Here is a 25,649-nt window from a genome sequence, read left to right as displayed (position 1 = left end):
TGCAACAAAGTCTCAAGCAGAGTGAATAAGCACCCAATTTATGACAGTATTTTAAGCCACCTAATTGTGTTATATAGCTGTTTAAAACTGAAACTGACAATATTTATGAAAATTTTCAATTGTCATAATTATAGCTTCCTGAACTGTTAAGCAATCCTGGCCTACATAAAACTGAAAATGAGAAGAGATCTGAGAATCGAATTATTTTAATTATTCAAAGCAAGCTCAGTATGTATTTCAAATTCTTTATTATATATCATGGTCACACAATTTGAGGCTAAATACAATTGGTTTATTTTTCTGTGAATATTTTCTAGATTACTACATGCAAGTGACCATGAAAATATTTGGCATTTTTAAAATTTGAAACTCTGAACAGGCACTTACATGAAAGGAAAACATTACTGTTCACAGGTATCCACGTTTAAAATAGATGCTCCAGCACATGGTACATGGAACCTTTTGCCAGTAGAGAAGTTGATTACTGACCATTTCATCAAAGTGCCACAGTAGTAAAATAAGTTTAAAGAAATAATGATTTGGGTTACTTAGCTTACTCATAAAGTAAACTGCTGAGACTTGCACTGAAGTGTATAAAAAATATTGGTACAAAAACCAATGAACCATGAGTGAGTGTAGTTTCACACAACAGGCTTCCTTGTTTTAGCTCCTACACCCCTCATTCAGTGTATCTGAGATCAGACCTTATGCACATGACTGCAGCCTTCTTTTTTACAGACATTGAACAAATGACTTGAATTTAGTATTAAAATTTAAACAGAGTAGGGAAAATTTTAAATTGAGTTTGAATGAGCCAAAGTTCCAATTTAACAAACACGATAGTGTCCAGGACTGGGTAACTACACGCTTATTAACAGGTCCTTCTGAATCACCCCCATCCTCCAATTTGCCTGAGAAGGGAAGACAATATCTGTGAAGTCAAGAAAATTATATTTGCATGTATATGATAAAAAGATTCTTTAAATTAAAAAACAATTTCAAAGTACTGATGGAAAAGTTAAATAGTTTTAACAACTTCTAAAATGCCAACACAGAGTCAACTCCACACTGCAGAAAACATACAGTGGACCTGCTGGATAGTAGCAGCAAAATGGTTCCTTAACATGACAGAAAAAGGAAAAAAAAAAAGGCTGTAATGATATGCCACATAATTACTTGGGGAGAAAAATGAATATTCTTACCACAGAAGACTTCAAAGAGAATAAAATTCAGGAAGCAATGAAATGGTAGACTCAGAAGCACCTACAGTGCAACATTCCATATGCATTTCTCAAATACATATGGAAGAACGTAAATGTACTCAAAATTAATTTGAACACAAAATATTTAATTTTGCACATAGAGAATAAGAGGTAATCATTAGCATGAAAAAGAAATGGATTTATAATCAACATTATGCAAAATAAAAGCAAAATTACAAATACCAGCCTACTCATATGAAAATCTTTAATGTTTATACTGACGCATACATGAGTGCTTACCATCCAAGTGTGCAATAAAAAACAACAAAAAACGGCAGCTTAAGAAAGTTCCAGTGTTTCAAAGAAAGCACTTTTTAAATGTAGTACATGAAGAATATTTAGTTATATCAGAAAATAAATGCAGTGCTATAAAATAAAGGAAGACTATTTATACATGGACTTTTGGCCTTTTCCCCCCTACATGCTGCAACCATCTTTATCCAGCTGAACTTAATCTCATCAGTTATAAGAGTTTGTTTTTCTCTTTTTCTCCTACTCAGTTCACATTTCAGGCTGTTCAGCAGATGCCTGTGATTCTGGTGATTCAAATCGCTGGTGAAAGTTTGTTCTCTGTTTCCTCAGTTTTTCAGGAGCTTTTCTCCATAAAATGATCTCCTAGTAAAAAAAAAAAAAAAAAAAAAAGGCAAGATATCAATAAATTATGCCTGAAATGCTGCCACTTCAATTTTAACCAAAACAAAATGAAATTCTTCCCTACTAAAGCCCTGATTGACCCACTTCCTTATAATTCTTATTTTGAAATGCCCTCTCTGCCATCTCTGCTTCCCGCCACCAGCACCCATTCACACCACCACCACCAATCCCATCTGTCACAAAATTCTAGCTATTATTGATTTAAATAAATCTGGCCTTTGGTTTGCTGTTCCACCACCCTCATCCAAGTTCAAGCCCTTGTCGTTTCAATCTTAGACACTAAAATACTTTCCTGATAGATGAATTCCTTACTTGCCTGAGGCTCCTTTCTAATCCATCCTTCCTATCACTACCAGATTAATCTAAAACAGTGCTTGGATTGCTCTTCAATAGTTCTCAGTGCCTACATGATAACCTACAAGCAGGCATCCAAGGCCCTCCAAAACCTTTATCCAAAGTAACAACATTACTCCCTTCCCTCCCTGAACCCCTTATCTCCCACCAGCCAAACTGAGTTACTCTCTGCCTCCAACACACTCCAAATAAACTTGCCCTACACATCTTCCCCTATATATTGACACTCTGTTCCTCAGCCTACCTAAATCTGACCCTAACCAATCTATCCTGATATCTCTTCTCTTCTGAAATCCTAAAATTATTCGCTTCATAAAATCATGACAGGCTGTTTTTGTTTGTTTTTTTAAACTTTGCAATTTTATTTTTTATTTATTTATTTTTATCCTCACCCGAGGACATTTTTCTATTTTTTGTTCAGATAGAGTGGGAGGGAGAGAGAGAGAAACATTGACATGAAAGGGACACATTGAGTGGTTGCCTCCAGCACGACCCAACCAGGGCCAGGGACAAACTGCAACCAAGGTACGTGGCCTTATCGGGAACCGAACCCGTGTCTCTGGACCGCAGGCCGACGCTCTAACCACTAAGCAAAACCAGCCAGGGCTTGTTTGTTTTTTTAACCAACATATCAGAATTTAAATATCCAAATGAATGCCATAGGAAGCAATATACTTATTCATTAGGGCTACAATCTGTAATTGATTTGGAAATTGTAAAATGTATATAATCTATTTTGAAGTTATAATTACACAGCATATGGCAGCTTAATGGAATAAATTTTCTCTCTTCTAAATTATTACCAAACTATTAAGTTTTCTGTTATTTAACTTATGTAATTTTTCTTTTTCCATATATGTGCAATATGAGAACCTTGAGGACAATCCATGTTTATAAAAGGTAGTTTTTGCAGGCTTCATAGTACTCAGCACAGAATAATTTCTAATTAGTTTTGAACACTTAACTGACATTCAAGTATTTATTAATCTGGTTTGGAATACCAAAAAAAATTCTAATCACAATCTTCATTCAAATTTCACTAAAGGCTTTGGTTTTTAAATGAGAACAAGGTTTATGTAAACATTTTATGTAAAAAAGTATTAGATTTGGGTCATTTCATGAACATTATAATAGAATTAAAAAGAAAAAAGGGAAACTCCAAAATCCATCAAGTTAATACCGTCATTTAAAATGTTAATGGAGCCCTGGCTAGTTTGGTTCAGCGGATGAGCATTGGCCTATGGACCAGAGAGTCCCGGGTTCGGTTCCTGCTAGAGGCAGGTACCACCAAAAAAAAAAAAAAAAAGTTAATGGAGCCTGGCCACTGTGGTTCAGTGGTTGAGCATGCACCAAGAGATCGCCGGTTCGATTCCCAGTCAGGGCACATGCCCAGGTTGTGGGCCAAATCTCTAGGGGGGGGTCATGCAGGAGGCGGCCAATCAATGTTCTCGCTCATCGATGTTTCCATCTCTCTCTCTCTCCCTTCCTTTCCCTCTAAAATCAATAAAGGAAAAAAATTTTTTTAAATGTTAATAGAAATTTATATTTGTTTCCATTAACAAATATAAATTTCTTGATAAAGAAAAGATATTCAAGACACTACTGAGTTAGAAAGTAAAGAATAACATGCATTATATGATCTAAATACACACAATTCTGTCTGAAAAATTAATCACAACCAAGGTGGAATTTTTGATGACCTTTACTTCAATTTGTTCTTTATTGCCTGATTTTTTTTTTTTTTTTTTTTTTTTACAAACAGCAGGTATTGCTTTTATAAAAAACAAAACTCTCAAGAGAAAAGTAAAAGCCCTGATAAACTGTAGCCCATTCTGGAGTCCAGAATGACTGAGAAGAGATCTATCACAGCACAATTCTATTCATGCCTATCTTCCCATACTTTCAGGTTCTCACTTACTTAGTAACCCCCTTGCTCAGTATAATAAAGCTTCAAAAAATGAGTTTGTCCAGGTGTTTTTAGAACTGTCACTGAACAAAATACCAGCCTGGGTGGCACCATACCTGCTGCTTGAAGTACCTTCTGTCTTCCTCATCAACAAGGACTAGATTCAAAAAGTATCTTACTGAAAATTTTTTGTTCACATCTCTCATTGTTGGAGTTGGGTCATATCCCGCTAAAAATAGTCTTATTGGAATTGATTCACCTGAAAGAAAAGCAATTTCCATTGAATTCTAAAAGATTATTAAATATAGTCACATAACTAGCACTAATCATGATAGAGAAGATACCAATGCTTCAGTTCCTCATGGGTGGGCAGCCTAACCAAAACTTTATAAACGAGGGTTTCTCAGCCTTGGCACTATTAACCTGTTAACCAGGAAATTTCCTTTTTACTGTATGCAACGTTTGATGTATTTATACGTCCCGCTCGGTTAACAGGTTAACATTTTGAGCTTGTTAATTCTTTGTTGTGGGTAAGGTCCTATGCTTTGTGAGAGGTTTAGCAGCATCCCTGGCCTCTACCAACTAGGTGCCAATAGCATTCCCCAGGTGACAAGCAAAAATGTCCCCAGTCACTGCCAAATCTCCTAGGGGTGGGGGTAGGGGGGTGGCAAAATTGCCCCTAGATGAGAACCACTGTTCTAAGAGCTAGAACGCCTGGATTCTAATCCCAGCTCTATGGTTTACTGGCTGTGTGACCTTGACTAAGTCACTTAACAATTCTTTTTCAAGTTCCTCATCTGTGAAATGAGGAAGACCAATAACACCCTTTTGTGGAGAATTTATAAGGACTATGGGGGTTAATACTAGATGTAAAAGGCTTAGAACAGTGCCAGCATGTAAGTGCTGCTTTAGTTTTGTTTTCTGATTTCATGAAGTTTACTGTCATTTCTAATCACATGTATAAATTCTTGAATACTTATTACTAATTTATCCAAAGCAACAAACATGTTCAGAATGATGACATTCCTTCATTACCAAAAAAACTGCTATTGAGATTCTTATGGCTTCTCTTTTCCTAGAGGTAACTGTTTGCATATCCTGTTTGGAATCTTTTTATATAATATTTTTCTTGTACATATCTATTTCCTAAGATATACAACCATTACTTTACATAAAAATTTGTGCTACTGGAATCTTACAAAGTAATACTGCATAATATAAGAGTACACACACCCAGGTCTTAGAGTCAGAAAGACCTGGGCTCAAACTCCAACTCTGCAATGATTCGCTATTGAAGGAAACCTGAATATGTCACCACAAAATGTGCCTCTCTGACATAAAAACTATTTTGAGCCGAAGGCAATTAAGATGCAGCAAAAGCAGAAAAGGCTCCCCCTTTTCTGCCTACAGGCAGGATGTAAATTCTTCTTTTACTGAAGACAGACTTATCAGCCAGGAATGGCACCAAAAGAATCATTAGTTTCCTCCCACGTATTTACCTTCCCCCAGTTTGCCAGCCTTTGAAGCCTAACTTTTCTCTGTCTAGTCATTGCTCTCCAAATTTACTGTTCTTTTGAAGATGCTATATAAGCTGAAATTCTAAGCCACTGCTTTGAGTTATTTTTGTTGGGGTTTCTCTTGCCCAATGTGCACTGCATGGATTAAATAAACTTCATTCTTCTATTAATCTCTCTTTTTGTTAAACAGTCCCAGCTAAAAAACTAAGATGGGTAAAAGTAAAGTTCTGCCTCCCCTAAACTGTATCACCTTTAACAGGGTTTTTAACCTCTTTGCATATTGGTTTCATCTGTAAAATAAGGGATACCACCACCTAACTCAAAGCGTGGTAGGGAACTTTAGAGCACCTAAGAGTAGTTGGCACTCAATAAATAGCTACTTTTTGAAGTAATTAATAACAGAGTGAGAAAAAACCAAAGACATACATTTAAAATGATAAAATTGGCTTTATTGTCTTACTGAAGATTATCTAGTAATAGAACTGCTTATTTTCTTGGGGGCTATAAGGACTCTAGAATCCCAAAGGAATTAATGCTCACCTATACTTCACCTTATGTTCGGCAAGAATAAAAAAGATTTACAGAGATGAACTATTATAACAGAAGACAATCAAAATATTACAAATTCAGAACTAGAGAAGAGATATACATGCCTTCTAATTCTAAATTTAAACAAAAAATTAAACCTTGTTTCAGACTAGGAAGTACTATTACAGTGTTCTCAGTATATATACAAAGATGATCTTCAAAACCATCATTAAGAATTCATAAATATTTTCACACTACAGAAATACTTGCAAACAAAATTGCCATGAACACTGCTGTTTGCACTACCTATAACACAAAAGAAACAAATGAAAAGTGTATTACCTTTGACTGGTGCACCATCCATTATTTCATATTTAGCAATTGTTTCTGTCTCTGTTGTGGTACTGGGTCCTAGTGCAATAATGTAAAATATATTAATTTAAACATTTCCAGAATATAATTTCCAGTTATATACCTCCTTCTTATTTTCCTACTATATTATTTGAGTACTAATTTATCTTTCTATTTTTGTGAAAATGTCGATCATTCTTTTTTATTTCCTGATCTACATGTAACATACTTAACACTCAACTGAATGTTTCACTCCCTTCCTCCCAAAGATAATATACAGTGCAAGAATCTTCTTCACAGAGTTCCTTCTATAGTTTCCAATATCTGATAAGTTGGAAACTAGCAACATACATCAGAACCAACCACTGACTTACTAGTTTTCTCTGCAATACCCAAACTGTCTTCTCTTGGAGTGTAAATTAACTTTAACATAAACAAAATATCAAACTGAATATTTGATTGACATGTACTTCTTTTAAATTTGGGGATTCACCCACTAAGGAATTACTGGAACCAGACATTTTTTAAAAGGTCAGTGATATGGTAAGTGAAAAAAGCATACCAAAACATATAGTAATGATTCCAAGGTTGTAAAATATACAACATGCAAAGATTAAAGTCTGATCTGAATTATGAGTACAGATAATTTTTTATTTAAAATTTTCTAAAATCAAAACGTTTCTATACTTAGAAAAAAATGTTTCAATAAACATTTTAAAAAAAATAACAAATAGGAACCTGAAGTTTGATTTTAATGTCTTTAAATCACTAAAACCTTTATTAGCAGCTGAAATATGGCAATTAAGAAATCACAGATGTTTATAATTATGACTACCAATGATAAATTCTTAAAATATGTTGCCTAAACTTATTTTCAGGAAAAAAAATCAACAAAGCTAAAGGAGACAAATTAAATCTATATATTAAAATTAAAAGGCAGTTTATGAACCAATAAATGATTTGGGGACAACTAGTCAGCTATATGGAAAAAATATATATTGGATTCATACTCATATCTTACATCAGGACAAATTCCAAATGATTTAAAAATTTACACAAGCCCTGGCTGGTTTGGCTCAGCGGTTAGAGCGTCGGCCTGCAGTCCAGAGAGACCCGGTTCAGTTCCTGCTAAGGGCACATATCCTGGTTGCAGTTTGTCCCCGGCCCTGGTTGGGTCCTGCGGGTGGCAGCCACTCGATGTGTCCCTTTCACGTCGATGTTTCTCTCTCTCTCTTTTCCTCTCTCTCCCTCCCACTCTATTGAACAAAAAATGAAAAAATGTCCTCGGGTGAGGATAAACAAAACAAAACAAAAAATTAAACAAAATCCCTAAACTACAAGTCTTTTTTTTTTTTTTTTTTTAATGAATTTTTATTTATTTTTTTTGTTACAGACATTTTACCTTTTTACCCGTTGGCACCCCCCCCCCCCACCCTGTCCCCAGCTTAGTTGTCCATGTCCATTGGTCATGCATACATGCATATAAGTTCTGTGGTTTATCTCTTCCCCCCCGCCCCACCCCCCATCCCCTCTTCTGAGGGATGTCAGTCTGTGCCCTACTTCCATGTGTCTGGGTCTACTGTATTCCTCAGACTGTTATGTTCATTATATTCCGTATATAAGTGAGATCATGTGGTATTTGTCTTTTTCTGCTTGGCTTCTTTCACTTAGGATAATACTTTCCAAGTCCCTCCATGTAGTCTCAAAGGATAAGAGATCTTTCTTTCTTACCGCTGCATAGTACTCCATTGTGTATATGTACCACTGCTTTTTTATCCATTCGTCTACTGGTGGACACTTGGGCTGTTTCCAGATTTTAGCTATTGTAAATAGTGCTGCTATGAACATGGGGGTACATATATCCTTCCTGATTGGTGTTTCAGGCTTCTTAGGATATATTCCCAGCAGTGGGATCACTGGGTCAAATGGAAGTTCAATTTTTAATTTTTTGAGGTAGCACCATATTGTTTTCCATAGCGGATGCACCAGTCTGCATTCCCACCAGCAGTGTATTAGAGTCCCCTTATCTCCACACCCTCGCCAACACTTGTTGTTTGATGATTTGTTGATGGCGGCCATTCTGACAGGTGTGAGGTGATACCTCATTGTTGTGTTAATTTGCATCTCTCTGATGATTAGTGATGTTGAGCATTTCTTCATATGTCTCTTGGCCATTTGTATGTCCTGTTTGGAGAGGTGTCTATTCAGCTCCTCTGCCCATTTTTTAATTGGGTTCTTTGTCTTCCTTTTGTGGAGTTGTATGAGCACTCTATATATATTGGAGATTAACCCCTTATCTGATACATCATTGGCAATGATGTTCTCCCATACAGTGGGTTGCCTTTCCATTTTGATGATTGTTTCTTTTGCTGTGCAGAAGCTTTTTAGTTTGATGTAGTCCCATGTGTTCATTTTCTCCTTTATTTCTGTTGCCTTAGGTGATGTATCAGTGAAAATTCTGCTCCGTATGATGTCCGAAATTTTGTTGCCTACATTTTCTTCTACTACAAGTCTTATTTTAGTAGAATAAAGCAAAAAAAAAGTATTCACATGTATGCATAACCAATGGACATAGACAACAATGCTGGGTGGGGTGGGGTGTGGGGGGGTGGGGAGGAGGGTGTGTGTGGGGGGAAACATCTGTAACAAAAATAAATTAATAAAAATTGAAAAAAAAAATTATTCTTAGAACCCCAGTATAAAAAAGTACTTTTTAACTGTGGCACAAAACCCAGAGTCCACAAAAAGAAAAACTAATAAACAATACAGAAATGGCAAGAACTTCCACATGGCATAAAGCACCACAGCAAGACAATCTGGGGCATTTTTTTTCCTGCTCTTAACAGAAAAGGATTGACTTTCCTATATATAAAGTTTCTTTTTTTTTTTTCTTTATCCTCATCCAAGGACATTTTTCCATATTTTGTTCAGATAGAGTAGGAGGAAGAGAGAGAGAGAGAGACATCAATGTGAAAGGGACACATCAAGTGGCTGCCACCCACACAACCCAACCAGGGCCGGGGACAAACTGCAACCAAGGTACATGCCCTTAGCGGGAACCGAACCCGGTCTCTCTGGACCGCAGGTCGATGCTCTAACCGCTGAGCCAAACCAGCCAGGGCTATATATAAAGTTTCTACAGATAAGAAAAGACTAATAATCCAACACAGATGGGGCAAAGGATATGGATAGGCAGTTTACAAGAAATACAAATGGCTTTTATACACATGAAAAGATGCTCACTCTCAACCAGAATGACAAAACTAAATTCAAATTACAATGGAGAACTTCTTCCCTCTACCCATCAGATCAGCTAAGTTTTGTAACCCTGTGCTGATTAGAACAGAGGAAAAAGAGGCATTCCCAACATTCATTGCCGGTACATGCAAATTGTTACAAATACTAAAGAGAACAAACTGGAATTAGTATCAAAATTAAAGATGAATATACCCTTTGAAACAGCAATTCCACTTCTAAGATTTTATCTTGCACACACAGGCAAAATAGTATTAACCGAAACACTTTTTGTAACAAGACTAGAAACAACCTATATGTGCACCTATTGCCAAGTGGTTCGATTCCAAAACATACATCAAAGGGAATAGTATAAAAAAAAAAGATGAGAAAGTGTTCTTTCTTATATATTGATATGAAAAGATCTCTAAGATATACTACTAAGTGAAAAAGCAAATCGGTATTGTAACCATTTAACTAAAAAGGAGAGAGGGTATAATATAGAGGTACTTGCATACACTATATGCATAAATAGAAGGGTTTTTTTAAATTTAATAAAGTCTTATTTTTCAAAACATATAGCTGGTGGGACAGACCTGCTGTTCATGCATCTTCACCAGCAGCTATGGCATTCCCACCTTTCATGTTTCTGGTGTAAATTACTTGAGCTCTGTGCTTTGAAACTAGTTCTTTTTTGTTGTTGATTTTTAGATATAGGGAGGGAGGGTGAGAGAGAGAAACATTGATTTGTTGTTCCACTTATGTATGCATTCATTGGTTGCTTCTTGTATGTGCCCTGACCGGACATCGAACCCACAATCTTGGCATATCACAACAATGATCTAACTAACAGCCACCCAGCCAGAGCAGGAAACTAGTTTAGTAAGTCCTTTACTAAGGAGCTCCTGAAGGGCTGCCCTGGACAGGCATTGTGGATCTTCAGTTTCTCAGAGACAAGAGTTGGGGTTATAAACTTATAGTTGTGAAATTCCTTACAGAGTTTGTCATACATTGCTTTGTCAAACAAGACTAGGTTATTGAGTGTGTCCTGAACTTTGCCTTTGGATATTTCTTTTTGGTCTTGTCCTTAGATTTATTCACTGGGTCTTTGTCTTTCTTGGCCAACTTTCCAGCATCTTTCTTCTTCTTGATGTCCTTGGGGGCCATAGCAAAACCCGAAGAGCAGCTACTACCACTGTTGCCTTGATAAGAAGTCTAGAAGAATTTTAAAACTTCTAAACATATTACCTATAAGCAGCTGGAGTACAGAAATAGGACATTTTTTACTGTATAATGTCTTATACTTTATTTTTGAATCATGTGAATTTATTACCTATATAACTCTCCCCTTATCCACATTTTCAGTTACATACAGTCAACTATGGTCCAAAAATATTAAATGAAAAATTCCAGAAATAATTAATGTTTTAAATTGCTCACTGTTCTAAATAGTGTGATGAAATCTTATGCCCTCCCGCACCCTTCTGCCTGAGATGTGAATCATCCTTCCTTTTTTTTTAATGTTTTTATTCACTGTTTTTATAAAGAGAGGGAGAGGGAGAGAGAGGAACATCAGTGAGAGAAAAATAACAATCAGCTGCCTCCTGCACACCCCCTACTGGGGACTGAGCCTAAAATCAGGCTACACCTGGGCTTGTGCCCTGACCAGAAATCGAACCAGCGACCTCTTGGTGCATGGGTCAACACTTAACCACTGAGCCACACCGACCAGGCTGAATCATCCTTTTGTCCAGTGTATCTGAACTATATAAGCTGCCTGTTCATCTCTTAGTAGTAAAGTCAGTTATCAGATCAACTGTCACAGTACTGCAGTGCTTGAGTTCAAGTAACCCTTATAGTAACCTAACGCTATGTCACCATGTGTACATCATTCACCGTACTTCATCTCATCACATAAGCACTGTATCATCTCTCATGATCTCGAGAAGGGTGAGGACAGTACAAGTTATTTTGAGAGAGAATGAGACCACATTCATATAATTTCATTAGAGTATAATGTTGTAATTGTTCTATTTTATTGTTAATTAATCTCTTACTGTGCCTAATTTATAAATTAAACTTTACCATAGGTCTGTATGTATAGGAAAAAAACAAAGATATATAGGGTCAGTACTATCTGTAGTTTCAGGCATCCACTGTGGGTCTTAAAATGTATACCCCATGGATAAGAGGGAACTACTGTATTCAAAATTCAAATTAAAGAAAAACATAAATGAGTAACGTACTGCCAGCAATATTAAGTATCAAAAGTTAGTATCTAATGTGAATATTTATGTTTAAATAATATTTTAAGATTTTAAAATTTCAACTATAACAGGAATTTTCATTCAAATACTCTTTCAACTTACCAATTCCTGTGATCTCTTTTTTGATCAGCTGTAACTCCATATGTTGGATTTTTATTCTTACTAATAAGAAGTAAATTTTTCCAACAATCACATCCTTTAAATGATACCTTTGGAGAAAGAATATATCTCACTTATACCAAATATTTAAAAACAAGAAAAAGAGAGAAATATGTCCTGAAAGGCTTTATTAGACATCTTTAGATTAGTAACTATTTAAGAATACCATTTTGACTATTTATATTGTTTACTGTTCCTCTTTTTCAAAAAATTATTACTCATAGTACAATATGCACTGCTTAATGACAGGGATACGTTCTGAAAAATGCATCATTAGCCCTGGCCGGTTTGGCTCAGCAGTTCGAGTGTCGGCCTGTGGTCCAGAGAGACCCAGGTTCAGTTCCTGCTAAGGGCATGTATCCTGGTTGCAGTTTGTCCCCGGCCCTGGTTGGGTCGTGCAGGAGTCAACCACTCGATGTGTCCCTTTCACATCGATGTTTCTCTCTCTCTCTCTCTTTTCCTCTCTCTCCCTCTCACTCTACCTGAACAAAAAATGGAAAAATGTCCTCGAGTGAGAATAAAAATAAATAAATAAATACATAAATAAATAAATAAAGCATCATTAGGCGATTAGATAATGTTGTTGTGTGAACATTATAGGGTACACTTACACAAACCTAGATGGTATAGCCTACTACTCACTGAGGCTTGTGGTATCCCACTGTTGTGTATGCGGTATGTTGCTGACTAAAATGTTATGTAGCACATTACTGTACTATAAAAAAAGGAAATCAAACTTTTGCCCAGTCGATGTAGCTCAGTGGTTGAGCATCGACCCATGCACCAGGAGGTTGCCGGTTCAATTCCTGGTCAGAGCACATGCCCAAGTTGTGGACCTGATCCCCAGTGAGGGGCATGCAGGAGGCAGCCAATCAATGTTCTCTCTCATCGATGTTTCTATCTCTCTCTTCCTCTCTCTCTAAAATCAATAAAGAAAAGAAATCAAACTTTTACTTGAGTATCAACATACCTCAGAATAATTAGCCTTATTGTTTGTTGATTCTTACTTAGAGGTTAATGTAGTTTCCAAAGAACTTAAGCATGGAAAATTAAGATTCTTATGCTTGAAATATTAATTTGGTATATGAAGATGTTTTGAACAATAAAAAGTCTACACAAGAGTCTAGTGTCATTATTACTCCAAGTGCTAGAACAGTGTAGCTAACAAATCACCTGCCTGGAAGAGAGACTCCCTACTTGAGTTTGTTGCTATAACATCTAATAATTAGAGACCTTTCTCAAGTACCTTGAAATGAAGTGGTGATACAAAATTCCTAAAATACCCAAAGGGCTTTTTAAGCCTTCTCCCAGGCTTGGAACTCAAAATAATATCCCAGGAGTTGATTAATTGCAATTAAGTCAGTCTGAAGCAAGGCTCCCAGCTGACAAGTATTTAGGTCCTAAACTATCTGATAATTTCATCAACAATATAATTTAAGACTCTGAAGGCATGTATATCACATTTTCAGTGATATAAAGTAGAGAGTAACAACTAATAAAAATAATGTAATAGAAGAAGGAGATAAAAGAGTGTGTACATTCATTTCTTCAACAAATAAACTTTAATGAAAAAATAGAGGGGGGAAACTATAAATTAGATTTAAAAGTCAAACAACAAATTGCAATGTGTTTAGATGCACTGGATCTGAACAAATCTTGTTTGAATACTGATCTGAACAAACCATGTATGAGACAATTTAGGAAAATGTGAACAATGACTGGATATTTGATGATATTAATTAATTATTAATATTTTTATATATAAGAGTATTGCCATATTAAAAATGATACCTAAGCCTGACTGGTATGGCTCAGCGGTTGAGCATCAACCCATGCACCAGGAGGTCGCCGGTTTGATTCCCAGTCAGGGAACATGCCCAGATTGTGGGCCAAATCCCCAGTGGGGGCATACACGAGGCAGCCAATCGATGTTCTCTCTCATCGATGTTTCTCTCTCTCTCTCCCTCTCCCTTCCTCTCTCTCTAAAATCAATAAAGAAAAAAAATAATTTTTAAAAGACAGTATTTTTGTTTAGTTTTAAAAAGACAATGTGATCCAGGCCAGTAAAATAAATTTTTAGACATAAGGGATTAGGGGCCTTCTTAGATGGTGAGATGCTCTATAAAAAATGATCAAGCAGAGACTTACCAGGAATAGAATATGAAAGACACTTGGATGGAGTCAAAAGTCAGAACAAACTCCTAAAAGTTTCTTCAACCCAGAGATTCTGTGGGTCTGTCAATATCAGATTGATGTCAATTCTATCCTCATTTTGACCAATTTACAAAAACCTGAAAAGCTTACTTCCCAATTCTCCTTGAACGTTTATGTTTGTGAAAAGTACTTACTTTGATTTATTATATTCAAATTCTATGTGTAGACAATCTTCAATGCCCACTTCCATCTTAATAGAGTTGTTAACATCGGGATAGGTAGCAAGCTGGTGAACAATAAGATCATATTCTTTTACCAAGTCTGTCAGTCTTCTTACTATTGTCACTTTAAGAAAATACCTACAAAGTTAATGGAAAGGTCAAGTTAAATCTCTTATGACAAATTCCAGTGTTTTTAAAAACCACACATTAACTGTTTACTCAGCTTTCTCTTTGCTGGAACTCTTTTTGGATCAACTTCATTTATTTCATGATGGAGTTCTAATTTTTAAATAAATGCCCCTACCATGAAATAAAAAAAAAAAAAGTTCCATTTTAAGAATAGTGTACATACTTTTTAGATGAATTTGGGGTACTATCATCAAGCCTAACTGGGGGAAATCACTCTAGATCACTCCTTAACCATAGAGTAAATGAGATTCTGTTGGGAAACAGATTTAGAGAGTAATTCCATTTACAGAACAAATAAAGTACCTAAGAGGCAATTTATACAAAGGAAGTATATGACTAAAACTTCTCATAATGAGGTTCTCTAAATCTATAATGATAGAAGGCTCTTATTACCTCAGATCAGCATTAGCCAGACAAAACAGTGTTTGACAAAATTTTTTTAAATCTTAAGTCTTCCAGTCCAGAATTATAATGAGAAGTTCTAACAAGATATTCAGTAGTAACAATTATTTTCTAGTTTTGACTCTGTCTACAGTTTGTAATACACCTAATTCATACCTCAAGCGGACATTGGCACCGATGTAAGATTCATATGGCTTTTCAACTTGCATAAATTCAAAATCATAACTTCTGCTCTGGGTCAGTTCTCCAGGTAAGGCTAGTTCTTTGACTAGGTTTACAAATTCATGAGTATTACTCTTGTCATTGAAAAGTTCTAAGAAATTTTAAAAAGCAAAAAGACCAATTATATTTCATATCATTTCATTAAAACCCAAACTTCTACCTCCAAAGCAAATAAAAATAAATTCATTCCTTTAACGTAGTTAGGGTTTGCCCAATATGAAACTGTTTTAAAAGACATATTGCCAGCAATTATTTGAACTTCCTCCCTTCAAGGCAAAAAAAAGTGTTTTATTCTTTTGTGTTAGACAAATATATTACTTGGATAAAATTATAATATGCCAAAAACTAAAATCAATTATTAATTACTATAATTTGCCCTTCAGGTATAATCTCATCTAGAATAGATATATAAATAAACATCTACCCATTCCAATTTTAATAATTTAAAAATGTAGTCAAACTTGGCTAGATGTTAAAGCCTAGTTATGTATATAGTATTATAAAGACATATATTCTCATTTCTGAATCTGCAGTACCAAAAAGATTTATACAGTTAAACACCTGCTAAATCAAGGATGTCTCTGAAAAACATGTATGGAAATGGACACAAGTTGATCTAAGTCAAGAAGAAATTACACCTTTTCCTTTTCACACAAAACTTTCAGTTGACAGGTAAGTGGTTACAGGCACACACTAGGTTAGGAAGACAAATGGCTGATGAAGGTGACATATAATTGTGAGTAAAGCTGGTGGGAAAATGTAGGCAGATGGAAATTTCAGTGAGTCAACTAATTTACCTGAATTATTTTTCAAGACTAGTAGCTTACATAACTCCTTTCATTTTTAGTAATTAATTTTAACAATAAAGGCAGGATAAGTCAAATATAATTTAAATACAATTAAAAGAAATATGATTTAATGTTTATAAAATAAATCCCTTTATTATGCAAAATCAATTCCTTCCACAAAGCTAAGCTCTAATTCAATTATTCAAGTGCTAAACCCAACCCTCTTCAAACTCAATTATCAAAGAAAAAAAAGTAATACTATTTTACAACTCACCAATTTGCCCTACAAATTCAATTCTAATTCCTTGGTGTTCTAGCCTCTTTCCAGGTTGCTTAAAGGCTAGGTTTACCTGCCAAAACATGAAATTGTAAGAAATGTTAATCCTTTGAGTGGGCCTACCAGTTGATTCCTTCCAGATGAATGCAATGTATACATATTTCAAATATTTATTTCTGAAGTTTGAGATACCCACATACCTAGATCATGACGACCTTTATAACACCAGAGAACGTATAACTTACTCACATATGATCACTAGTGAACTTATTACTTATACATACACTTAGAGCATCTCCTTTGTTAGGAAGGAATCCTTCTTATAGCTGGATAACTATAAATACTCAATTTAAAAAATTTAAAACTTTCAACTATTCAAATGTGTTTTCTGGCCAAATAGTTAAACAATCTTACAACAATAGTATATTTTCAAAAAAAATTTTCTTTATTGATATTAGAGAGGGAAAGAAAGGAAAAGGAAGAGAAAGATAGAAACATCAATGAGAGAGAACATGGATTAGCTGTCTCCTGCATGCCCCCCCAATGGGGATCAGGCCCACAACCTGGCATGTGCCCTGACCAGGAACGGCGACCTCTTGGTGCATGGGTCAATGCTCAACCACTGAGCCACATCGGCCAGGCAACAATAGCATTTTAATATAAGGTAATCACGAATTCCAAGAATTAATCTAAAAGATCACTTTCAGCATTTTGTAACTAAGACTATCTTGTTATAATTCCTATAAAGCAATGCTTTATAGGAATAAAGCAATGCTTATTGTCCTGAGTCTGCTACTAATCCTAAAAATGTAACTGCTAAAGATTTAAATTTTGAATATGATTTATTTTATAAACTTATGAAGTAAAATGTATAATCAGGGACTCAAAATCCCTGAATTCATATCTGCCAAATGAAAACCTTAAATTTTATAAATTTTTAATTTGACAAAATATCTGTAAAGTACACACATATTAAAAATAAAATTCCAGCCCTGGCCAGTTTGGCTCAGCAGTTAGAGCATCTGCCCGCAGACCAGAAAGTCCCAGGTTCGGTTTCCACTAAGGGCATGTATTTCTATTGCAGTTTGTCCCCGGCCCTGGTTGGGGTCGTGTGCGTGACAGCCGGTCGATGTGTCCTCTCACATGGATGTTTCTCTCTCTCTCTCCTCCCCCACCTTTCCCTCTCACTCTATCTGAAGATAAATGCAGAAATGTCCTCCGGTGAGGATAAACAAACAAACAAACAAACAAATAAACAATTCCAAATGTTTAAGCTAACAGCCAGGCTTGATGTGGCTGAGTGGTTGAGCATGGATCCATGCACCAAGAGGTCGCCAGTTCGATTCCCGGTCAGGGCACATGCCCAGGTTGTAGGCCAAATCCCCAGTGGGGGACATGCAGGAGATGGCAAATCTACGTTCTCTCTCATTGATGTTTCGATCTCTCTCTCTCTCTCTCTCCCTCCCTTCCTCTCTCCCTAAAATCAATAAAGAAAAATATTTTTTTAAAAGGATTAGCTAACAAAAAAATACTCTTTACTATAAAAAATATTGCTAATATAACTCTTAAAAACTTTTCTTCCCAACAGTGCTTCTCAAAAGATAATGGAAATCGAGGACCAATAAAAAAAGGGGGGGGGGAGTCTAATTACTTGTTATAAATTATATAAATTAAAATAATCAATCTTCTGCATCTTCCGTATTTATAACCAGGAGGAGTTAGTTACTTGCCTTCCAAATTAATATCTCAGAAAAAGAAGTAAATAATTAAATTGTGGTATATCATATAATGGAATATTATTAAATTTAAAAATATGGCCAAAGAATTTTTAATGATGTGGGAAGATGTGCATGATATGTTATATGAAGGAAGCATGGTCAAATTGTTTACAATTACAATGCCAATAATACTGTTTAAAAACTACAGAAAAAAATTCTCTTAATAGCAGTTACTTCAGGAATGTATAATTATGAGTAATTTTGTTTTCTTCTTGGTAGTTCTCAAGAATGGTTTTCTTTTCACTACACACACACACACACACACACACATTCATTCATATATGACAAGCAAATAATACTTTCAAAGTCAGAAGAACGCTTTTAAGAAAAAAAGGTAGTACTTAATTAAAGATGTTACACATACACTACTAACAAGTTAAATTTTAGGTCTGAACCACAAATAAAACAAGCATAACACCCAACTGTTTCGTTATGCCAGGCAGTAATTAGAGCTATTATCTAATTTGTACTAACAAAGCACACAGAAAATAGTATACTTCAAACAATATCTATTTGGCAACAGTTTATAATAATGTCTTTGTTTGAACATGGCTGTATCTGATGTTTTTAAAATTTACAGTACTTCAAAAAACACTTTGAAACCACACTATTAAGGTAGAAAAGCAAAGTTGTTCCATTTTCCCACCAAAATGCCTAAACTCTGAAATTTTCCTTGATTTCCACTGATGTTAAAATGTAGTTGCTTTTTAAGCCTAATTCAAACTACTCTGGAAAAATCCCAGGATAGGAAGGTATAATTGAGTATACTGGTTTAATAACTATTCTGCAAGGGAGCATAAAAAAATAAACAAATTGGGCCAGTGTGGCTCAGTGGACTGAGCAAAGTCCCATAGACTGAGAGGTCCTGGTTTGATTCCTGGTCAGGGCACATGGCCAGGTTTCAGACTTGATTCCCAGTAGGGGGCATGAAGAAGGTAGTGGATTGATGTTTCTCTCACATTGATGTTTCTGTCTCTCGCTTTCCCTCTCTCTAAAAAAAAAAGACAAGAACACATATATATATTTTTTTCTTTTAAAGTGAAATTATGATGGTGAACTGACTGGGTTAAATAATTTTAACACCAACTCAGTGATACTTTAGTAACTTTTATTATAACTTCAAACTGACATAAAAGTTGCAAGAATAGCACAAGGAAATCTCACATAAGCTTTACTCAGACCCATCAGTTATGTTTATATTTTGTCCCATATGCTTTATCATCTTCTCTATAAATACACATATGCATTCATGCATACACACTTTTTCACAACCAAGAATAAATTGAAGACATCATGCCCCTCCTACCCCAAAACACTTCATGTGTACCTGCTAAGAAAATGCGACTTTCTCTTACATAATCACAGTGCAATTATTAAAATCAGGGAAGTTAACATTCCATAGTCTATATTCAAATTCCATCAATCATCCCAATAATGTACTTCATATCCTTTTTTCCTCCTGTCCACCCTCCAATCTAGGATTATACATTACATATAGTTGTGTCTCTTTAGTCTCTTAATCTAGAACATTCCTCAGTCATTGCCTTTCTGGACCTTCATGTTTTTTTAAGAATACAGGTCAGTTACTTTGTAGAATGTCCCTCAATTTAGGGTTCTTTCATATTTTATCACAATTAGACTCGGCTTATACATTTTTGGCAAGACCACCACAGCAGTGAAGTTGCGTCCTCCTTCAGTGTATCTTGTTAGGAAGCACATGATGCCAGTTTGTCCTAATACTGGTGATGTTAACTTTGATCAATTGGTCAAGGTGACTCTCCAGGTTTCTCCAATTTAAAGTTACTATTTTTCCTTTTGCTGTTAATAAGTAATCACAGTAGAGAAACTTGAGACTATGTATATATGTTTAAAAGTACATGAAAAGAGAGGGTAGGAAAACAATCTATATATAAAACACATCTACTACTCTAACAAGCCAGTCTCAAAGCTCATTCTTCAATATATAATATTCTACAGATGTCTCAAATAATGCTGTCTTGAGGATCTATTTAAGGAGTGAAATTCATCTATTTTGTATTTAAGACAAATATATATCAGTGTACTACATGCCATTTATATAGGGTCATTTACAGAGGATACCAAGATACATTATTGTTGCTGAGATTGTGATTATCTAAGATTAGTTTCCAACTGCTGCTAGAAGAATATGGTACATATTGTGTTAACATGAGATACTACAATAATAGTCCTTGCTTAAAGATATAAACTATACACTTCTAGAATCTCGGACTTTGTTCATTTTTGCAATAAGGAATAGATGCACAGTTCACTATAGGTGGCTAGGCCCCGGTATCACCACTTCAAGAGAATTTACTCATCATCATTGCCACTTTACCACCTCCTTGAATCCTGAGATTCTAGGATACAATAAGAGACATCCCAAACTGACAGAAAATTCAATGAACAGTGTGTCAAAGAGGAAAAAGACATCTTTCTTATTCTTTTGTTTCAAAGGGCATAGCCAGACCAACAAACAGAAGCTATAAGGAGCCCTCCCCCCAAAAAATCTAAAAGTGTGTCCTGGTTAAGAAATTATAACTTATGATCCCGCCCCCCACAAAATCACCAGATAAATTAGGTCAAATTTTTCACAATTCAAAAAAAAAAAAGAGAGAAGTATCTCAACTATTAAATACACAGCAAAACTCCCTTAGTCAGAAGGTATAGTAATGCAGTCCAACTGTTCTAGACTTAAGGAAAACTTGTCACATTAGCCAAAGCAGTAAATATTCTAAGGATAAAAAGAACCTGAGTGAGTAGCTTTTAAGACTTTCCCTATTTATCTTGTGATAATATAAGTATTTCCAGTTGTGTTAAGGAATGCCTCAAAAAGTCTCCAAAACATTTTTGACAAAAAGCAACTAATTTTAACTCTAAAAAGTATATGCTATAACAGTCCCAAGACAATTCAATGTGGAAAGAATATTTTTCTCAGCAAACAGTGCTGGAACAACTAAATATCAACATACGAAAGAATAAAGTTAAATCCCTACCTCACACCATACACCAGAATTAACTCAAAATGGATCAAAGACCTAAATGTACAAGCTACAATTACAAAAGTCTTAGAAGAAAAGATAGGTGTATCTTCATTATGTTGGATAGGCAATGCTTTCTTAGATAATACCAAAAACATGCACAGCAAAATAAAAAAATAATAAACTGGATTTCATCAAAATTTAAAACTTTAATGCTTCAAAAGACAACATCAAGATAGTAAAAAGACAACTCACAGAATAAAAGAAAATATCTGTAAAACATAACTGACAAAGAACTGTATCCAAATTATATTAAGAACTTTTACAACTCAACAATAAAGAGACACCATTCCAATAGTAAAAACCTCTCCACAACAATATGCTTTTCACTAAAGATCTCCTTCATCCCTCTCCAGAAGAGAACAGGAACATAAGAAGAAGCTCCTGGTGCAGAGCCCCAATTCCTACATCATGGATGTGAAATGCCCAGGGTGCTATAAAATCATCACCATCTTCAGCCATGCACAAACAGTAGTTTTGTGTGTTGGCTGCTCCACTGTCCTCTGTCAGCCTACAGGAGAAAAAGCAAGGTTTACAAAAGGATGCTCCTTCAACAAGAAGTGGCACTGAAACTACCCTGAATCAAATCGACACATTTTGAATACAAAAAACACACACACAATAAAAAGACAAATAACTCAAATTTTTTTTAAAGTCAAAGAATAGGAATAGACTCTTCTCCAAAGAAGATATGTAAATGGCAATAAGCACACAAAAAACTGCTCAATGAGTCATTAAGAAAATGCAAATCAAAACCATAAGGAGATACCACTGCATACCCACCAAGATGGCCATAATAAAAAACACAATCATAAGTATTGCCAAGAATGTGAAGAAACTAGACCCCTCATACATTGCTGGAGAGAATGTAAAGTTTAGCATTTCCTCTAAAAGTTAAACATCAAGTTAACATATAACCCAGAGATTCTACTCCCAGGTGTACATTCAAGAGAAATGAAAACATACATTCACACAAAACTTATTCACAAAAGTATAACATTATTCATAAGAGTCAAAAAGTAAAAGCCCAAATATCTTCAACTGATTAATGAACAAAGAAATGTGGTATATCCATATATATCAGAATATTTTCTTTAAATATGTTTTTATTGATTTTTTAGGGAGAGACAGAACCGTCGATCAGCTGCCTCCTGCACGCTCCCTACTGGGGATCAAACCCACAACCGGGGCATGTGCCTTGACCAGGAATCAAACCAGGACCTGTCAGTCCATGGGACGATGTTCAATCCACTGAGCCACACCGGCCAAGCTATATTAGAATATTATTCAGGCCCGGCCGATGTGGCTCAGTGGTTGAGCATTGGCTCAGTGGTTGAACATCGACTCATGCACTAAGAGGTTGCCAGTTCTATCCCTGGTCAGGACACATGCCCTAGTTGTGGGCCCGATTCCAGTGGGGGGCATGTAGGTGGTGGCTGAGCAATGTTCTCTCTCATCAATGTTTTCTATCTCTCTCTCTCCTCCTCCCTTCCTCTCTCTCTAAAATCAACAAAGAAAAAAAATATATTAAAAAATATATCTCCCTGGCCGGTTTGGCTCAGTGGTTGGAGCGTCCGCCTGCGGTCCGGAGAGACCCGGGTTCGGTTCCCGCTAAGGGCATGTACCTCGGTTGCAGTTTGTCCCCGGCCCTGGTTGGTCGTGCGGGTGGCAGCCACTCGATGTGTCCCTTTCACATCGATGTTTCCCTCTCTCTCTCTTCCTCTCTCTCCCTCCCACTCTATCTGTGCAAAAAATTGAAAAGCGTCCTCGGGTGAGGATAAAAAAAATATATATATATATATATATATATATATATATATATATATTATTCAGCCATAAAAAAAGTATGGCATTTTGATACATGCTACAACATTAATGAACCTTGAAAATACGCTAAATGAAATAATACAGGCACAAAAGGACAAATCTTGTATGACCACTTATATGCAATGTCTAGGACAGGCAAATTTATAGAGTAAGAAAGTGGACTAGAGGTGTCCAGGAACCGGGAGAAAAGAGAAATGGGTAGTTATCACTTAATGGGTACAAAGTTTCTGCTTGGGTTAATAAAAAAATGTTGAGAACAGTGGTGACAGCTGTACAAAATTGTGAATATAATTAATGCCACTGAACTATACATTTAAAAATGGTAAAAAGGGCAAATTTTTTTTTTTTACCAAAATTTTTAAAAAGGTCTGAATCTTAAAAACATCATACACTAAGTGAAAGGAGCCAGACAAACATATTTTATGATTTCACTTACATAAAATGTCCAGAATAGGCAAATCCATAGTGAAAGAAAGCAGATTTGTAGATTAGTGGTTGATAGTTGTCTTAGTCCATTTGGGCTGCTATAACAAAATACCATAGACTAGGTGGTTTATAAAGAACAGAAATGTATTGCTCACAGTTCTGAAGGCTGAAAAGTTCAAAATCAGAGCGCCAGCAGATTTGGTGTCTGGTGAGAGCTCGCCTTCTGGTTCATAGACAGCTGTCTTTTCATTGTGTACTCACATGGCAGAAGGTGCAAGGGATTTCTTGGGAGTCTAAGGGCACTAATTCTATTCATGAGGGCTCTGTCATCATGGACTAATTACTTCCCAAAGTACCCACTTCCAAATATTATCACACTGGGGATTTGGTTTCAATACATGAATTGTATTAGGACACAAACATTCAGTCTCTGGTACGAAGGAAGTAATTGCTAATGATATAGTGTTTCTTTGGAGTGATGAAAATATTATGGAATTAGTAGTGATGGTTGCACAAATCTGCAAATACAGCAAAAATCATTGAGTTGTATAATAGGGTGGATTTTGTGGTATATAAATTAAAACTTAATAAGGCTGTTTTGTTTTATTTATTGGGGGGGGGGGGTATGTGCCCCTAGCGGGAACCAAACCTGGGACTCTCTGGTCCGCAGGCTGACGCTCCAACCGCTGAGCCAAACCGGCCAGGGCTGTTTTGTTTTGTTTTATTTTTTTTTTTTTTTTTTTTTTTTTTTTTTATTTTACTCACATAGAGCGGGAAGGAGAGAGAGGAAGAGAGAGAAACATCGATGTGAAAGGGACACATCGAGTGGCCGCCACCCACACGACCCAACCAGGGCCGGGGACAAACTGCAGCCAAGGTACATGCCCTTAGCGGGAACCGAACCCGGGTCTCTGTGGACCGCAGGCTGACGCTCTAACCGCTGAGCCAAACCGGCCAGGGCTGTTTTGTTTTGTTTTAAAGAAAAGAAAGTATGTCACAGATTACTGGAACAGAACAGAGAGAGGTTGAAATAGACCCACAAAACCTCTGATTTATGACAAAGGTGATACTGTAGTGAAGTGGGGAAAGAGTGGCTTTTTTCAATAAATGTCCTGGGTTAATTAGAAATCCATATGTACAAAAACAAAAACAAAAAACAAAACTAACCTTGATTCCTATGTCACACAGACAAAATCATTCCAAGCAAACTTGGAATGTCCAGGATCTAAATGTAAAATTTTTTAAAATTTATAGGAGACATAAAGCAAGAGACTACCTTCATGCCCATGACATAGGCAGATTCCTTAAACAGGATACCAAAAGCACTAACAGAAAGGAAACATAACATATGTAGTGTATTAAAATTAAGAACTGTTCATCAAAAGATATGATTAGGATAGTGAAAAGTTAAGCCAGAAAGTAGAAGATATTTACAATGCATATAAAGATCAATGACTCTATATTGAGAAACATAAAAGACTCATCAAGCATATACAAAAAAAAAAAAAAAAAAATCCTAAATATCAATGAGTAGAAAAATGAGCCCAGAAAATGCATGAATAGATATCAAATGGTCAATAAATATACGAAAAGTTGCTCAATCTCATTAGATGCCAGGGAAATAAAAATTAACACCATGTAACAATCAAGAAAACGAGACGATGAGGAAGACAGCCTTAGATGGGGAAAAAATATTTGCAAAAGACACATCTGATAAAGGATTGTTATCCAAAATAGACAAAGAACTCATAAAATTCAACAAGAAAACCACCCACCCAACTAAAAATTAGGCAAAAGATTTGAACAGGCACCTCACCAAAGATATACATTTGGCAAATATATAAAAAGATGCTCAAGCCCTGGCCAGTTTGGCTCAGCGGTTAGAGCATCGGCCTGTGGACCAGAGTCCCAGGTTTGATTCCGGCCAAGGGCATGTGCCTTGGTTGCGGTTCATCCCCGGTCCCAGTTGGGGTTGTGAGGGTGGCGGCCAGTCAATGTGTCTCTGTCACATGGATGTTTCACTCCCTCTCTCTCTCTCTTCCTCCCTACCTCCCTCCTTCCTTCCCACTCTGTC

The 25,649-nt window shown here is 35.9% G+C and overlaps 1 protein-coding gene and 1 pseudogene across 1 annotated transcript in view; one reads left to right on the top strand and one right to left on the bottom strand.

Annotated features, from left to right (window-relative positions):
• Positions 1 to 1,440: 1,440 nt before the first annotated feature.
• VPS26A (VPS26, retromer complex component A) overlaps positions 1,441 to 25,649 on the bottom strand; it is a 38,730-nt gene continuing 14,521 nt past the window's right edge. The window contains exons 3-9 of the mRNA XM_036265479.1: positions 16,483 to 16,558; positions 15,355 to 15,511; positions 14,581 to 14,745; positions 12,176 to 12,282; positions 6,564 to 6,632; positions 4,293 to 4,435; positions 1,441 to 1,877 (exon numbers count right to left, since the gene is read on the bottom strand). Coding sequence (XP_036121372.1) covers positions 1,764 to 1,877; positions 4,293 to 4,435; positions 6,564 to 6,632; positions 12,176 to 12,282; positions 14,581 to 14,745; positions 15,355 to 15,511; positions 16,483 to 16,558 — 831 coding nt within the window. The 3' untranslated portion in view covers positions 1,441 to 1,763. The remainder of the gene's footprint in view (positions 1,878 to 4,292; positions 4,436 to 6,563; positions 6,633 to 12,175; positions 12,283 to 14,580; positions 14,746 to 15,354; positions 15,512 to 16,482; positions 16,559 to 25,649) is intronic.
• On the top strand, positions 21,642 to 21,892 carry LOC118632400 (annotated as a pseudogene).

This window comes from Molossus molossus, unplaced genomic scaffold (genome assembly GCF_014108415.1).
Source record: "Molossus molossus isolate mMolMol1 unplaced genomic scaffold, mMolMol1.p scaffold_m16_p_17, whole genome shotgun sequence".
In the NCBI taxonomy this organism is placed as follows: Eukaryota; Metazoa; Chordata; class Mammalia; order Chiroptera; family Molossidae; genus Molossus; species Molossus molossus.
This window is presented reverse-complemented; position numbering and strand designations above follow the sequence as displayed.